Source organism: Osmerus eperlanus, chromosome 8 (genome assembly GCF_963692335.1).
Source record: "Osmerus eperlanus chromosome 8, fOsmEpe2.1, whole genome shotgun sequence".
Lineage (NCBI taxonomy): Eukaryota > Metazoa > Chordata > Actinopteri > Osmeriformes > Osmeridae > Osmerus > Osmerus eperlanus.
In genome coordinates this window covers 15,309,918-15,327,763 of record NC_085025.1, presented here as the reverse complement: position 1 = coordinate 15,327,763, position 17,846 = coordinate 15,309,918, and the positions used below count along the sequence as shown (strand labels likewise).

Here is a 17,846-nt window from a genome sequence, read left to right as displayed (position 1 = left end):
AATCCTGCCGTAGTGATGTCAGCTGCAGAGCAGGGATTTTAGACACAAACTTAAGCCAGAGGCACTTTACTTCTGTGAAGCCATAGACACACACACACTTAAACCAGAGGCATTGCACTTCAATTCAGTGAAAACATACACACATTTTAAGAGGCATTGTACTTTACTTCAGAGAAGCCATACACGTAGCACACACTCACACACACACATAAACCAGAGGCATTGCACTTCAATTCAGTCAAAACACAAACACACACACACACTATGTCTCACACACAGTGAGCATCTTCCCCCTGACATACAGTGAGAACCTTAAGCTCATACATCAAAGAGTGGTGCTAGAAGCCGATAATGATGTTCTCTCACCCTTTCACACACACATACATACCCTTTCACACACACACACACACACACACACACACACACACACACACACACACACACACACACCCTTTCACACACACCAACCACCTCTCCTCACAGTAAGTCTCCTCTGTTGTCAACTGGGCTCAATTTTAAACCTGGCTTCAAGTCCTTAACAGCACCAACGCCCCCCCCCCCACCACCACCACCACCACACACACTCCCCTCCTCTCCCCCAACATGTCCTGCTCATTCTACCTCTCTTTCTCTGCCACATCTCGTTACCCCAAAGTGCATTTCCTACCCTCTGTGTCTTACCTTCCTATTGATCCACCCATGTGTGTGTGTATGTGTGTGTGTGAGAGAGTCAGGACCCTGGACAGCATCCCGGCTCTCTCTCGCTCTGCTATTTCGATCAATGGCAATCTGTACTTTTAGTGAGGCATAGTTCTATGCTTTCAACACCTACACCCTACCATCTCTCTTCAGAGACAAACTACACAAACACACACAGTGCCAGAGCCACTCACACACACACGCTAATTAAACTCTAAAGTTCCCTTTCTCTTGTGTGTCTGGGGGTCAGTGTGTGTCAGTGTGTGTGTGTTCTGAAATCAGTAACATGAGATGTTACGAGGCTGAGGCTGTTGTTAAGAGGCACGGGCAGCAGGGCAGGTCTGTAGGAGATGACAAAAGGGTGAGGAAAGGATGGGAGAGAGGAGAGGACAGCAGAGCAGTGAAGGGTCAGATTTGTGAACATGGTGTCTAGCGGTTCTAAAGATACCCCGATGCTCTGAGGAGAATTTACTCTGACACAGAAACACACACACAAACAGATACACAGACTCACATCAGCTCAACTGAGATTTGTTCTGATCTGAGTTGTTGACACAGCAGTCTAGAAGAATCAGACAGGGCAGAAAGAGAGAGAGAGGCCTAGGGACTCCTAGAGCTGGGGGGACACGTGTCCTCCTTCCTGCCTCTTCTCTCCTCTCCAGCGCTCTCTTTTTTCAATTTCCTATCATACTCTCTCTCCCTCCTTCAAAGGTAGACACCCAGGAGACACATTCAATATTCATCAGTCAAAACCCCCCCCTCGTCACCCGTCCCCTCAGCCTGCTCCCTGTCCCGTCCCCTCCCCCAGCAGACCTGAGTAGAGCAAGTGAAATACCTGGGGTCTGCTCAATCTAGCGTCTCAGTTTCTTCTTAACTTTTGATATTTGTTCTTGTCTTGATGCTGTGTAAGTCAGCATTACAGTTCCTGTGTGCTGCAGTATCTCCTTACTATTCGGTACCATACTCCTCTCTCTCTTTCTCTCTCCCTCTTTCTCTCTCTTTCTCTCTCCGCTTTAATCTCAGCCAGTTCTCATCCCTTCTTCCCATATCTGGGGATAGAACACATTGTAGATGCTGTCAAAGTGCTTGTATACTTTTTGGATGTAGTAGCTAGCTGAACTACCACATCAATCTAGTACAGCCAGATATTAGGAATATACAGTATCAGAAGGTAAATGATTTGAATTGTCTTGTCTGGATTTTATGGTTGTTACAAATTCAGACATTGAAATGATCTAATGGGAAAGTATACGGGAGTTGTAAAGTGAAATATCTTAAATACTTTCAGTTATTGTTTTCTTAAAATGAACAACATTTATGAATGTGATTTTGGCCTTAAAATGCTTAGAGTCCTTTGGAGGACGGGAGGGACATGTCTAGGTTCTAATCTCTGGCTCAGCCGTGCTTTAGCCCCCTCCAAGGCTAAATGTAGCCTGTTTAACTAAGCAGCGACCTTGGCAAGCAGCATCCTGTTTAGCCTGGTAAATTAGCCTGCTTAGCTGAAGCCTGTTCATGTCCTGCTGTAGCCTGCTAAGCTTAGCCACAGCCTTGGCTATCCTTCTTAGCCTGGCTAACTGGTATGCTTAGCTTAGGTCTAGCTGTAGCTTGGCCCTGCTAGACATTTTGTCCGCCAATACTCAGTTAACTAAGTTAAACTAATACTAAGTTAAATAACTATTGCTAGTCTCTCCCTCTTTATCCATGTCATTTATCTTAGCTGACCTGTGAAACTAGAAAAAACTCATAGCCCTTTAATCACCCTCAACCCTCAACTCACCTAGAATTGGATCTATTGAGTGAAAACCCAAAATGCCATTTCAATGTCAGCTCACTCCGGTTGGCTCCATCTGAATAAGCCTCTCTAAATCTCTCCAGATTAATAGGTTTCTGTTGGACTATCTTTCCGTGCCAGAGTCATTAGATTGAATGCCTTCCTAAACCACTGTTGAGTTAAACTATCTTCTGGCTAATCAATGATGTTAGCAGGGTGGCTCCAACAGTCATTAAACTAACAGATATCAACAAATCTCTCTTTATGAACTGTTAATGAGAGGATGGATAGTGTTGGCCTGGCTGTCTGTATAGGGTAATCCTCCTGTTTTTGCAAAGGGCTAAGGACTATTTTGATCATCTAAACACACACACACCATTTTGAATTACAGTGCATCCGGAAAGTATTCACAGCACTTTTTCAACGTGTCGTTATGTTACAGCCGTATTCTCAAATTGATTAAATTCATTTTCCCCTCAAAATTCTACATACAATACACCATAATGCAAATGTGAAAAAAATGTATAATTGAAATGTTTGCAAATCTATTTAAAAAAAAATTGCACATGTACATAAGTATTCGGAATCAGAATCAGAAAGCGGTTTTAATCGTCATGAAAGTTTGCACAGACAAGGAATTAACTTTGGCAGGAAGGTGCATACATTCATTCAACATATAGGGATCATAAATCTTGATTAGTGATGTACAAGTCTAACTATACTAATGGTACAAAGTCTAACTAATACTAAGGGGCTGTAAACATTTTGAATAAAATAAAAATATACAAAGTTAAGTAGCTATGATATACAATATAAAATAAAAATATAAAGTACAAAGTACAAAAATACAAAAAGGGTAACTTAGTGCAAATATGATAAGTTTGCAAATATGGCAAGTGTACAAATGTGGCAATGGTTAAAGTCTATGTGGGCCCCTGGCCTTGTTGAAGAAGCCAGCAGCGGATGGGAAGAAGCAGTTTTTGTAACGAGTAGTTTTGGTCCTGATGGACCGCAGCCTTCTGCCGGAGGGGAGTTTCTGAAACAGAGTGTGTCCAGGGTGGGAGGAGTCAGCCACAATTTTCCTCGCTCGCCTTAGGGTCCTCGAGGTGTGCAGGTCCTTGAGGGTAGGCAGATTGCAGTACTTCTCAGAAGTATGGGTGATACACTGCAGTCTGCTCTTGTCCTTGGCAGTAGCAGCAGTGTACCAGATGGTGATGGAGGAGGTGAGGATGGACTCAATGATGGCTGTGTAGAAGTGCACCATCATTGTCTTTGGCAGGTTGAATTTCTTAAGCTGCCGTAGGAAGTACATCCTCTGTTGTGCTTTCTTGGTGAGGGAGCCGATGTTCAGTTCCCACTTGATGTCCTGGGAGAGGATGGTGCCCAGGAAGCGGAAGGACTCCACAGTGTTGACTGGGGTGAGTGGGGCTTTATTCTTTCTGAAGTCCACAACCATCTCCACTGTCTTAAGCTGTCTGAGCTCTAAGTTGTTCTGGCTACACCAGGTAACCAGGTTAGCTTCCCACCTATATTCAGACTCATCTCCACCAGAGATGAGCCCAATGATGGTGGTGTCGTCCGCAAACTTCAAGAGTTTGACGGACGGGTCACTGGAGGTGCAGCTGTTGGTGTACAGGGAGAAGAGCAGAGGTTAAAGGTCGCAGCCCTCAAGTGATCCGGTGCTGATGGACCGGAAGTCAGAGACTTGTGTTCCCAGCTTAACGCTCTGCTTCCTGTCAGACAAGAAGTCTGTGATCCACCTGCAGGTGGAGTCAGGCACGTTCAGCTGGGAGAGCTTGTCCTGAAGCAGGGCGGGGATGATGGAGTTGAAGGCAGAGCTGAAGTCCACAAACAGGATCCTGGCGTAGGATGCTGGGGAGTCCAGGTACTGGTACTGTAGGGTGAAGTGGAGGGCCATGTTAACTGCGTCGTCCACAGACCTGTTGGCTCTGTAGGCAAACTGCAGGGGGTCCAGTAGAGGTTCTGTGATGGATTTGAAGTGTTTCAGCACCAGGCGCTCAAAAGACTTCATTACCACAGAGGGCGACGGGTCTGTAGTCATTATGTCCTGTTGGCCTTAGCTTTTTGGGCACAGGGATGATGGAGGAGAACTTGAGACAGGTTGGCACATGGCATGTCTCCAGGGAGGTGTTGAAGATGTAGGTGAACACCGGAGACAGCTGGTCAGCGCAGTGCTAGGGCTATTCATAGCCTTTGTAAGTATAGCCTTTGCCATGACAATCAAAACTGAGCTAAGGCGCATCCTGTTTCCACTGATCATCCTTGAGATGTTTCTACAACTTTATTGGAGTCCACCTGTAGTAAATTCAGTTGATTGGACATGATTTGTAAAGGCACACACCTGTCTATATAAGGTGTTAAAGTTGACAGTACATGTCAGAGCACAAACCAAGCCATGAAGTCCAAGGAATTGTCTGTAGACCTCCGAGACAGGATTGTATCGAGGCACAGATCTGGGGAAGGGTACAAAAAAATGTCTGCAGCATTGAGGGTCTCAATGAGCACATGGCCTCCATCATCCGTAAATGGAAGAAGTTTGGAACCACCAGGACTCTTCCTAGAGTTGTCCGCCCGGCCAAACTGAGCGATCGGGGGAGAAGGGCCTAAGTCAGGGAGGTGACCAAGATCCTGAGGGTCACTCTAACAGAGCTCCAGCGTTGCTTTGTGAAGAGAGGAGAACCTTCCAGAAGGACAACCATCTCTGCAGCACTCGGCCCATCGGGCATGTAAGAGTGGCCAGACGGAAGCCACTCCTCAGTAAAAGGCACATGACAGCCTGCATGGAGTCTTCCAAAAGGCACCTGAAGGACTCTCAGAACATAAAGGCCGAATTATACTACTCCGTTTTCACGGAGACGGACACAGGGAACGACCTCTACAATTTGGAACGCCCTCTCTGAGTCCTCTCCGAGCCCTTCGGAGAGCTCTACGTGCACCTCCTGATTTTCCTGACTAACCGCTTGCGTCAGGGGCGGGGGTGGGGTTGCCGTGACCAACAAGACGAACAGAATCCCTTGACCGTCATTGCTGTAAGTTTTTACAATTCAGATTTCAGCTAAACGGTACATGTAAATCAGCATCTGAATTAAAATGTGATGAGAAATGGGCAGTGTAGTTGCTGAAAATGTGCTTATTTTATTGATGAAACAGCTAATTTGTAAATTTGCTCTGACTTTTCGATAACCTAGCTAGCATTGCAGTGCAGCGCCACCTACTCTTCTGGTGGTGAATTGTTTTCAGCACCCACAGCCTTCGGAGTACTATAAATTCAACGAATCCGTCCAACTCCGTCCGTCTGTCTGTCCGTAACGGAGTCGGAGTAGTATAAATCGGCCTTAAGAAACAACATACTCTGGTTTGATGAAACAAAGATTGAACTATTTGGCCTGAATGCCAAGCATCATGTCTGGAAGAAACCAGACAACACTCATCACCAATTAATACATTAATTGAATCTATTTTGGAATAAGGCTGTAACCTAACAAAATGTGGAAAAAGTGAAGCGCTGTGAATACTTTCTGGATGCACTGTAGTAAAGGGGCACTCCCAAATTTAGAACATTTGAAATATTTTGAACTGGTAATACACACACTGCCACACATGCCAGGCATCCCTTCTGGAATCCAAAGCACTGCAGTCATGTGTAGAATTTTGTACCCTCCAAATATCTGCAGAGGGCTTGATACTCACGACTTGTCTCGGCGGTGGAGGTGGCGTCGCTGGGGGCTGCTGCTCTGGCGGCGTCGTGGCGACAGGGACTTCCCCCTGGTCCGCTCCTTGATAGGTGATTGGGCGCTGGATGACTTTAGGATCTGAGGAGTAACAAGAGGCGGGTTCTAATCACTGAAACAATGTCAACAAATCATCCAAATACAAATATACGGAAGTGATGTAGTAGCTATCTGAATGTTGTGTTTCTGGGGATGCTAAGCTCTTCCCTCCGTACTTTGTTACTAACAAGGCAGCTAAATTAAGCTAGGTTAGGCTTAAGGAAACTTCATTTTCATTTGACTTATATCCAGTATATTTATATATTTAAGAAAATATTTAAGGTTCCAATTGAAGGTAGGTGTAAGGGAACTTCTACTGTTTATTGTATGAATTTATTGAGAAGACAATCCTATTTGTTCTTTAATATGTCTATAATATAAGTGCTGCTGTAATAGTGTAATTTGCCCTCATGGATCAATGACATTCTAACAGATTCCCCAAATTCCTGGAATACTGTGAAAAATATATTTATATTGTTTTCCCAATACATTATTTAGAAATGGTCTGTAACAGGAAACAAATGCTTCAGGGAACAAATGGGTTTTCAGGAGATTTCTCAGACTGGAGGAACCTATTTGGAGATCTTTCTTTTAACAGTTTAGAGAGGGATGTTCCTTTCTTGAGTCATACTCGGGAGTCCTGGGGTAACCCCCGTTCAAAAAACAGAGAAATTAGGGAGGAGTATCCTGCCCTAACGCACACACACACACACACACACACACACACATGCACACCAATACATACACACAATTGCACACACATACACATTCACACAAACACAAATAAACACATACACACATGTAGGAACACACACAAACACATTTAGGAAAACAGAGTCATACTGTAAAGAGTCACACACATAGGGACACACAGACATACGAAAAACACACACACACATCAATAGATAAAAGGAGTTAAACCAACCGTTTCTCTCACTTCCAAATCCACAACACAATCTAGCTACCAAGCAACATCACCCATGGTAGCACCCCTCCCCAAACACGCTGCCACAGCACACAAAGAATGTGGGACACAAGGTCAAACCTAACCTATGAATACATGCAGGAACACACACAGACACACTTGGTGTCCTATTTCTCTCATTCTGTTGGCAGGCTGAGGTCCAAAATGTCAAACTCATTTTCTTCAGGAACATCAGGTCCGACTGCCCCACTTTTGGGCGGGAAAAAATTATGCACCCCAACATGGATGATGGAGTCTGTGAAAAATCTTGAATTTGTAATATAGTTCTTTACCAAAACATTACATCAGCCACCTGTGTGGGCTCACAGATCATCCCTGGAGTGATCTGTACCGCCTCGAGCCCCAGGGTCCTCCCTGAGGATAGGATTTTGTTTTTCTTCTACACCCTTGCCTTCCTGTCGGTCTGGGAGAATGTTATGGAAGTTCCCCTCTCGGCTTCCTGTGGGGGGAGTGTGTGTGCATGGGGACGGGGGGGTGGGGAGTGTAACCTTATCTATCATGGAGTATTGAGGGCAAGGGACAGGGTGGGAGATAGGATGGGAAGGGAAAGGGAGGGCGGGAGAGAAGAAGGTGATATGTAGAGAGGAAGAGGGTGGGTTGAGGGGGGACAGCGAGAGATGGGGTGAGGCGAGACGAGTCAGATGGAGAGATAGAGGCGGAGGGCAGGGAGTGGTGGGGGAAGGGACACTAACACTGCAGACTGGTTTGACAGTGAGATATCTAGGTCATGTATTCGCAGCTGTCACACTGGAGAAGCTAGCATTACCCCTTACTTTCTGTGTGTCTGTGTGTGTGTGTGTGTGTGTGTGTGTATGTATGTGTCCACATTCTCCACACAAAATATGAGGTCCTGCTATATTTGTGAAACGGAGACATGCTTTTCTAAACATGGCCCTTTCCTAGTTGATATAGTGCAAGGTCGATACATAGGAAGGCTGGTATCAAGCTGCCTCACGAGAGAGACACACGTACACACACAAACTGTACCCCATATATCTTTCAACCTTATGACTAATTTCTTGGTCACACTTTCAGCTGTTCATCCTCTAAATGAGTTGCTTCCTGTGTGAGGGTTCAGACAGGACGATTCTCTGGCCTTGCTTTGTGTGTATGTATGAGTGTTAGTGTGCGTGTTTTGTATGTAAGTGTGTGTACGTGTGTTTGTGCGTGCGTGCATGTGTGTGTGTATGTTTGTATGTGTGTGTCTGACCTTCATCCTCATGTCTCTCCCGTGTTTCTCCAGCTCCTTCCTCATCTCCTCCTGCCCCAGGCGTCCGGCGTTCAGCACCAGGTACTTCCACTCGATTGGCTGGAACACGTGAGGGTCATGGGGCACGTACAGACCTATCTTCACCTGCGGACACAACATTCCACACACACGTTAAGATATCATAACGTGTAACAGAAATAGAACACACAGAAAAACCTTTGGAGGAACCCGCACTTACGGTTGAACCGTAAATTGGCGTAGGATTTGAACACAACCTGCACCACAGCTTTCGAGTAGACCCTCTAGAACATGGAACCCATGGATGGAGCAAAACACACGGCATAACTTCTACAGTACGTCCTAAAGCTGAACGTTGAGACCTCTGGCATCCGTATACACATGAACCCTGACATGGAAATGGGTCCTCCACTTGCTCAAAGCAGTAATCGTCTACTTTCCCAAACTAAACTTAACCTCCAACTTCTCAAAATCAAATCCACACGCTTCTGAGACACCTTTTTGAGCGTGTGCTGGTAGCGCCGGTACGAGTCCTCGAAGTCGGCAACCAGCTCGCCGAGAGTGCGGAAGGTCAGGGGCTTGTCCATCAGGTCCTGGCGCCGGCTCATGCCCAGCGTGCCGTAGCGGCCGTTGCAGTAGACGCCCAGGACCACGTGGTGGAAGTGGTGGCCAGAGAACTGGGTCTTAAAGCTGATGGGGAAACGCTCCAGGGAAGTCAGGCCGTTGGTCAGGTAGCTGGAGGCGAGGCGTGGGGGTTAAGGAAGAAAAGGGGGTGGGGGGGTGGTGTGATGTGCACATTTTTTTCCAAGTGATCTGTTTCTGAGAAATGTTTTGTGCCTGTGGTTGTTTCTATAAAGTGAGTGAGGCAGAAAGAAAGAGAGACAGTGAGAAAGACATAAATAAATAGAAATAGAGAGACAGTAAGAGAGACAATAAGAAAGAGAGATAGAGTGAGAGACATGTAAGGGACTACAGCACTTCTCAGAAACTCATTGTGTTGTGTTTACATCAACTCATGACCTAACTAAGGTTGTCTGTTATTGGATATTTGAGACTGAAGCTGTGAACCTTAGCACACACACAGATGCCTGAACACCTCCACACACACACAAAACACATACAGTGTAGTATCTCAAAATTGATTTTCTAATGCCCTAGTTCATAGGTGAGATCAACTAACTATATATAACCATCTATCCAGCCAGCCAGCCAGTCAGTCATGTAATTGACAATGTTTTCATAATCAAGATCAGTACACTCATATCCCCTCCAAACCTGGACTGCACTCCCACTACTGTCTGTCTGCGACTCTTATGTAACTGGCCTCCCCCTACCTCCCTCTCTCCCTCCCTCCCCTGAAGACACTGCAGTCTGAGTGCAACCATGCTACAGGAAGGAAGGGAGGAGATGAGTGAATGTGTAAGCACGATTATCTGGGACTATCCAGAGCCTGGGGCACTCATGATACACACAGGGGGGTTCCCTGGTTTGTGTGTGTCTGTGTGTCAGTGGCCTAGTGACTGAATCGACCACCTGACATGACTTCAGGGTTCTGCAAAGATCATCAATGAACCTTTACACCTTCAAACCATAGCGCTCTCTGTCTCAGCTGGTTGGTTTTCCGTGTAATCTGTGGGAAACAGTGGAACCCTTTGTGACATTGTTTGTAAAAAAGGGGCTATTAAAGTATGTTTTCATTTGAATTGGACCTTGAGTGCAGTTTAATCCCAAAGGAAGCAGACTATTTGACACATAGATGCAGAGAACATAAGCTGGTTGTGGTTCTTTTAGCATATTTTAGGATTAGCTGGCTGGCTTGGTCTGCACTCCTACCAGCAACCATCTGCCATGCGGTTCCTCCCAGTGGAGTGCAGTCAATGGACGGGAAACCCATCAGTCATCCCAACAGCCCGCCTCCACAGCATTCCCATTGGCCGGAAAGCTTAAATACTGCCTATTGTAATTCAACAGGCCGGATGGTAGAGGTGTGTAACTGTCCAGCTGACAACACCCACCTCAACATTCTTAATTAACCAGCATGTTTGCAGTGTCCCCAGATAGGAAGGACTCACAAAAGACTTGTCCTGGACACAATTGTTCGCTGACAGTTACAGGTTGGTTTGTGATATGAGTGTGTGTGTGTGTGTGTGTGTGTGTTAAAGATAGCTGTGGGTTTAAGCTAGCGGGTTGCTGTGTAACCCTTACAAAAACAAAGTCTATTAAAGTATACTATAAGTGTACTAAAAAATGGATAGTACACTTTTAGTTCACTTTTGATATACTTTTAAGAAGTATACTTAGAAAATAGTTCACTTTTGATATACTTTTAAGTATACTTTGAAAATAGTTCACTTTTGATATACTTATAAGAAGTATACTTGGAAACAAAAAATGGTATACATTTCTTCTGGAGTAGGATGTAGGCTACATTTTCTTTTATTATAAAGCAAAAACATTCAAAATACTTACAATATACCAAAGTACATTACAAGTTACATTTTTTAGATCCATCTTGTATATTCTAATTATTCATGTCTAGGAAAATATATTATGCATTGCACATTGAATCTTTTTTGTTACTGAAGCTGTAACCTTAATTACGGCCAAAACATTTTGAAGCCCTATACTCTTATATGATACTAATAATTATCAATTGGAGTATTAATGGAAAAAACAAAACAAAAAAAACTACTTGAGAAAGAAGCAGACAGAAGGGTTGCATTATGCATTTGAAGGTTATACTGTCAAACTGACTGAAAAACGAAATAACAACGTGAAAAGATGAAGATAGTGTGGCTCATTGGCTGGTCAATTCCCATGATGCAAGGCGGTAAATAGTGTTAAAATTTGCTGATAAATTTGCAGTTTGTTTGAAATACAAATGTAACTTCATGAATTTCGTTTTTTTATTGTGTCTGTTTAGAATGTAGTGTTTTGTTGCATGGTAATTGTCATTGTTGTGCTGGTTTACCATTGTAACCATGAGTTAAATGACTGTAACGTTTGATAAGAGCTCGATTAATGCAACATGAGTCCATACGCAGGAATTAGCTTCTTTCATCTTATAATAAGTGTCACTTGGCGAGGGCCCCGTTCTCGTCAAGTGATGCAAGATCGGTGGCGTTGGAGGGGCCCCTAAACATATAAATATTATAGGAAATCATAGTAAATGGACATTTATTAAGTTTACTTCTTGAAGTACTTACATTAATTGAAAGTGCACTTGAAAGTATTCCAAAGTATATTTTGAAGTACTTTAGGAAGTATACTTCATGAACTGAAAGTGCACTACACAGGTTACTTTAGAGTATTCAAAAGGTATACTTTGAAGTACTTGAGGAAGTATACTTCATAAACTAAAGTGCACTACACAGGCTACTTTACAGTATTCAAAAGTAAACTTCAAATACATTATAAGTGTACTTTAAAGTGTACTAAATGACCTAAAAAGTGGGCCAATTCAGTTTACTTAGTACAAAAATAGTATATAAATAAGTACACTGCTAGTATACTTTAGGTACCATGATAATAGTATACTTTTTATACTTAAGTATACTTACAAATTCAACTTGAAGTATACTTCTTTGTAAGGGAAGTGGAGTGTTAGAGTGTAATTCAGGGAGTCAGATGGCTGAGCGGTGAGGGAGTCGAGCTAGTAATCTGAAGGTTGCCAGTTCGATTCCCTGCCGTGCAAAATGACGTTGTGTCCTTGGGCAAGGCACTTCACCCTACTTGCCTCGGGGGGGGAATGTCCCTGTACTTACTGTAAGTCGCTCTGGATAAGCGTCTGCTAAATGACTAAATGTAAATGTAACTAGAGAGGGTACAATTTCTGGGGAAATTGTAGGGTGTGCTTGCTTGCGTCGGTTGCACAGGGGTCCGTTTTTGAATGACATTTTTACAACTGATATTTCTGTATATTTTATATAAAAATGCATACTTATTATTTATAAATATTGCATAGATTTAAAAGCATTTTTTTGTGCTGCTCGTTTACAACTGAAAATACGAGTGAAGTGTAGAATTAAATATGATGTCTTCTCATTTCCCCTGCAAGAGGCAGCCTCATAGCTGAATCAAAACGAATACATTTGGCAGACCGGTGTAAAAATTGACCTAATCTCTATGACTTAAACGTCCTTTTAAGTTTTCCCTTCTCGTGATATTTTCAGGCATTTAGCCTACTCATATTGCATTCATTAATAAAGAACCCCCTTTGAAGATTATTCTACGACGTTACCGGCAGTAGAAGATGGAATCGTGATTCAAACAGTACCATCTGCTAACTGAAAATATGCCCCCCAAAACGTAAATAAGCTTGACATTTATTTAGTGGAAAATCGCTCATTCATAAAAAGCTCACTGGTAGCGATCATTGTAAGGTAACAACGCAAAATGCGATATAGCCCTGTGTGGAGAAGCTGCCCCGGTAAATTCTACTACTACAGTACAGTACTAGACTACTGCTGTGTTCGTCTTGGTAGCAATTGTGTTGGTTGAATTGGATTTAACGTTCCGTTGTACGGTTTAGGCTGAAATTAATTATTTTCATGAACAGATTGACAAAGTTTAGGCTGTGGCAATGAAGTTAAGGTTAGTAGTTAGATAGATTTTTGATTTAAGTAAGGAGAGTGCCGAACATGTTCTGTCGCCGTTTGACTTCCTAAACAGCTGTGTACTGTAGATGTTTTTGTAGTGTGTCTCGTGTAAGCTACAGCGTTCCAGTGAGCTAGCTACACTGGTTTGAAACCACAGGTAATGGTAATTTCACCAACAAATCGTTTACTAATGTCATAATAAATCCTACAACCAAAATGTATATGTGAGGAATGTTTATTTTAACAATTGAAAACAGATATATCATAGACCACTGTAGTATTTGTTGCCCGGGCAACACAGGCTAATGTCATGATGCTAATACTTCAGTAAAATAGTAGACTACTGTTTCCGAAAGTAGATGTACTTCCTTAATAATATCAGCTTATATTGTACATTACACATCACAATTGTGTGTCATATCACAAAGTAAAATTAGTAAATAGTTATCACCCTGGCCTCTTTGCTTGTGGCGTTTCTGCAGCTGCCTTGCAGTAAAGTAGTTAGCTTAGCTATCTCCTAGAAGTTAACAAGCTGCTAAACTAATGTTCTGCTAGAGGTAGTCACGCGAGTTTTCGTGACGTTAGTGACGTAGTGACGTTAGTAACGTCAGTGACTGTGGCTAGCAAATTAGCCACCGTTAGCTTCACTTTTCGCCACAAAAACTTAACCTAAGCCTAAACCATGCAACGGAACGTAAATCCCAATACAAGCAACTCAATCGGTACCAAGACGAAACTTTTGACACCTAGGTTGTCTATGTAGGCCAAATATTGACTGAGTTTTAGGGGGGCAAAAAGAATAATAAAAATAATAATATATATGTGAGAGAACAAAGGTTGTGCCCTTGCCGAAGGCAAAGCACACCCAATTATTCACAGAAGAAGCAGTAGTTGGCGAACAAGAGAAAAAACTGTTCCTCTGTCCTCCCCTCTGCTGCAGCTGAGTACACACACACATTCCTTATGCTCACACACATACACACCTCACACACACAAACATGATCTCACAGACAAGGGGAGTCATAAGAACACACATGCACACACTCATCTTGACACGCAATTACACACAAACGCACACGCCCATTCGCTCTCTTCACTCATCCCCCGCTGTCTCTGTCTAATGAATGGTCCATTAACGGACTCAGAGAGAGATCATATTTCCTGTGTTAATCCCATGTGATGCAGCCAGCCAGCGCTAGCGTAAGTATGTCCCACTCAGAACGACGGGAGGGGTTAATGTTGCCATGGAAACACTGCCAAGAAACACAGGAGTGTAAAGGCAGTGTTTGGGATTGTAACTCGGGCGTACAAATGACACACAAATGACAACAAGCCTTTGAGACTTGAATGTGGTGTTTTCTGTGTGAAAGGACAATACCGTACTAATAATACTGAGGTTAGGGAGAGGGAATATATGTGAATCCAAAAATGTGTAGACTGGCTGACATATGATAACACATAGCTTTAGAATGGCTTGCCATTTTGGTCAGGACTTAATTCCAAACCACTTTAGACCATTTTATCCCCTTTTTACAAACACACACGCTAGCGGAGCAGTTTATCTGAAACACACACTGGCAGGGTTTCATCACCAACACGGTTACGTTCTTTTGTTCCCTCAGACAGTCATGACCACACACTCCGTCTTCTGAACCCTGTCTTTCACATAACCACAACCACAGTTATGACGTACAATCAGTAGAAAGGCAGTTGGGAGGTCAGTCAGTTTAGAGGTCAGGCAAAATAAGTGTCAAAGTTCCCGATTGGCCAAAAGACCGTTGCAGTCATGAACATCAGGAGGTGCTAGGTTGAAGTTTGCAATTTGATTGGGTGAGCAGAACTTAGCTTTGGACTTCCTAGCTCTAGTTTCCTAGCAACAGGGTGATATGTGTAACCTCGGGGCAGAATGCGTGTGTGTCTGCGTTATCAGCTCCTTAATTATCTAGCCGTGAAAAGGATACATTCCAAGGATAACAGCTTCAAGGCATTTGATTGGAAGAGATTCCCTAATCATCTCTCTGGCTGTCTCCATCAACCTAAACAGAAAAAGCAGGAAAGCATCAGTAATCAATTACAAGAAGAGCATTTGGTGTGTTTTCATACAGTCCTTATCCTTTTGCTAAATGCGGATAAGACAAAGTCAGACACAGACAATGGGATAAGATCAGCGTTCGTCAAAACCCATTCTCCTTTATTGAACCCAGATTTTATTAGAAAAAAACCCTGCTGAGATAAGGACGGCCAAACATATGAAATCTTGACCTGCTTACCTAGTTTTAGTTAGAGAAAAAAATGGCTGCCGTGAGAAAGCCTGCAGAAGGGAGTTTCCACTGTGTTCTGAATACTGAGGGTAGAGGCTATAGCATCAGAAAAACCAATTCTGGCCTGCACTGATCTACAAATGGCGATAGCTAGCAGATAACTTTTATTCTTAAAGACCAGGTGTGCCAAGACAAAGTATTACAGGGTTAGGCACAGGTAACACCCAGAATTGATGCATATTTTTTAATGGGTTGAAATAACTTTAATTGTTTGTACAAAAGCGGACAGTGTTTCTCTGCGTGGCTCTTAAGTGGTGTGTGATATCTTCTATCAAAAACTACGGACCCTTCTGTGAAACCCCATCTGTGCTGGAGAACAACCCCTTAAACTGTTCTGTAACAGTGAACAATAAATAAAACATGAACAAGCATGATGACAAATGGACTCTTTTTCCTCACACACACATACACACACTGGTGGTAATGCTTCAGGAATGTCCTTGGGGCCTCTACTCACCCAGACAGCGGTCTGGTCTTCTTGATCTCAAAGAACTGCGTTCCTGTGTGATTGTATCTGGCGCAAGTTGAGGACCAGAGAGACAGTGCTTGTATACAGTATTGAAGTATTGTTCATGTTACCACACTAAAGTACCTTAACCAATGCCTGAAATACCATGTTTCTTCCTAATCTTATTTGTCAGCAATAAATAATACCTTCCTTCTAGCTATATCAAGGGTATGTAAACATTGTGACTCTGTATGTTAGTCACATGGCTGCTTCGGTCAAACTTATGTCTGGTTTTGTCAAGCTTATGTCTGGTTCTGTCGGTTTTCTGTGACTTCTGCTGTCAAGTTCTTGACTGCTTCTGTCAAGCTTATGTCTGCTTCTGTCAAGAATGTCTGCTTCTGTCAAGATTATGCCTGGCTATAACAAGCAGATAACTGGAAGTGGTTCCATCTGGCTATATCCCTGATCATTTACTATTATATGACACTTAACTGACGCCAGGAAACACCTGTTGGCAGTTGGCACACCTGCATTTCCTCAGGATTCAGTCAAAGCAGATGAAGGAAATCCACCTGAGTCTTCACATCCTGTTAGCTTGACACGCTCGCTGGAAGCTAACGGCTAGCTCACTGTTTCATCTCAGCATATAAACATTGTTTATGTGTCCAAAAGCAGCAGAATCTAACAGAACAAATACCTATATAATCAGCTAAACAGGCTGCATCTCAATAAGGAAAAATGTTTACCACATTATGATCTCTACAGACAAATACAACAGTAGGTCTGGTTTCTAAAAAGAGGGATTTATCTCTATCTTTGCAGTATATTTTACAGAACAAATGTGTCTCAATCCAGCAAAGGGAGGTAAGGATACTGCAGAGTCTTCATGTAGTTCTGGACAGCCAGCAGCCAATCAGGAACAGACATGGAGGGCTTGAAGTTGGGCACAGAGGGAACATGATGCTGAGGGAGAGAGAGGGAGGGGTTTTAAGGGTTAGAACAAAAAACAAATCAACCACATTTGTGTCTCTCCGCGGTCCGTCATAACCAGTGAGTGAGACCGAGTCTGCTCTGACACACACACTTCTTACAAACTTTTCTCTTGACTCTGTGGTCACAAAATAAGGAAAAATGTGTGTATGTGTGGTTGTGTGTGTGTGTCTGTTTACAGGAACTGGGCCTGGGGAGCAATAATAGCCGTATCATTTCCTGAGGGGGAGGGGGGGGGGGGAGTGTTCCTTTCCTGACATGAAGCAGCCTTTTTTAGGAGTGTGTCTCGTGGTGGACACCAACAATCTGAGCCTGAAGCTGGGTAGAAAAAGGGTGAATGAGAGTAGACAGAGACAGAGAGAAAAAGAGAGAGAGAGAGAAAGTAGGAGAGAAAGTAAAAAATAGAGTGAGAGACAGCCTAATGAATAGTAGAGATGCAATTCTGATGCAACAAGCATTGCAGAGAGACAATAAAGAATCATAGAGAGAGAGAGAGAGAGAGAGAGAGAGAGAGAGAGAGAGAGAGAGAGAGAGAGAGAGAGAGAGAGAGAGAGAGAGAGAGAGAGAGAAAGTATGATGAGCGGCAGTAACTAAAGAATATGTTGTGCTTATTAAAGTTATGCATTGTGCTTATTAAAGTTATGAACTTAAAAGTGTGCTCAGGCTTAAACATTGGGTCTCAGACTGGGTGTGGGAAGCAGGCTGTTCTTTGTGTCTCTATCTCTTCATTTTCAGAAACAACCTTGAAACCGGGTAGAGACGGCACCCGAGCAGGTGGGACGCGTAGGCAAGAACAACTCCCTGATGCACGAGAGAACAAGCTCAACCCTTTTTTAATACTTGTGTGTTTCAATTGCACTGTATAAATATATGCTGGGGAGGGACAGATAGCCAGTTGGACTTCGTGAACCAGCCCAAACTCTGTTGCGGGTAGGGAAACTTAGACAACCCCAGAGCTCTGTACTTGTTGATTTCCAACTGCTGCATTAAAGCTGATATTATCGGACCTCTGCGA

At 43.4% G+C, this 17,846-nt stretch overlaps 1 protein-coding gene across 5 annotated transcripts in view; it reads right to left on the bottom strand.

The window, feature by feature from the left end:
* The window catches only part of flvcr1 (FLVCR choline and heme transporter 1), a 45,301-nt gene that overhangs the window by 4,129 nt on the left and 23,326 nt on the right, over positions 1-17,846 (bottom strand). For all 5 annotated transcript variants that reach the window (XR_009930965.1, XR_009930964.1, XR_009930967.1 and 2 more), the window contains 6 exons: positions 16,716-16,804; positions 15,851-15,907; positions 15,034-15,108; positions 8,972-9,209; positions 8,457-8,600; positions 6,182-6,303 (listed from right to left, as the gene is read on the bottom strand). Coding sequence is in view for 1 of the 5 variants with exons in the window: in XM_062467809.1 (XP_062323793.1) it covers positions 6,182-6,303; positions 8,457-8,600; positions 8,972-9,209; positions 15,034-15,108; positions 15,851-15,907; positions 16,716-16,804 (725 nt within the window). In the remaining 4 variants the exon portion in view is untranslated. The remainder of the gene's footprint in view (positions 1-6,181; positions 6,304-8,456; positions 8,601-8,971; positions 9,210-15,033; positions 15,109-15,850; positions 15,908-16,715; positions 16,805-17,846) is intronic.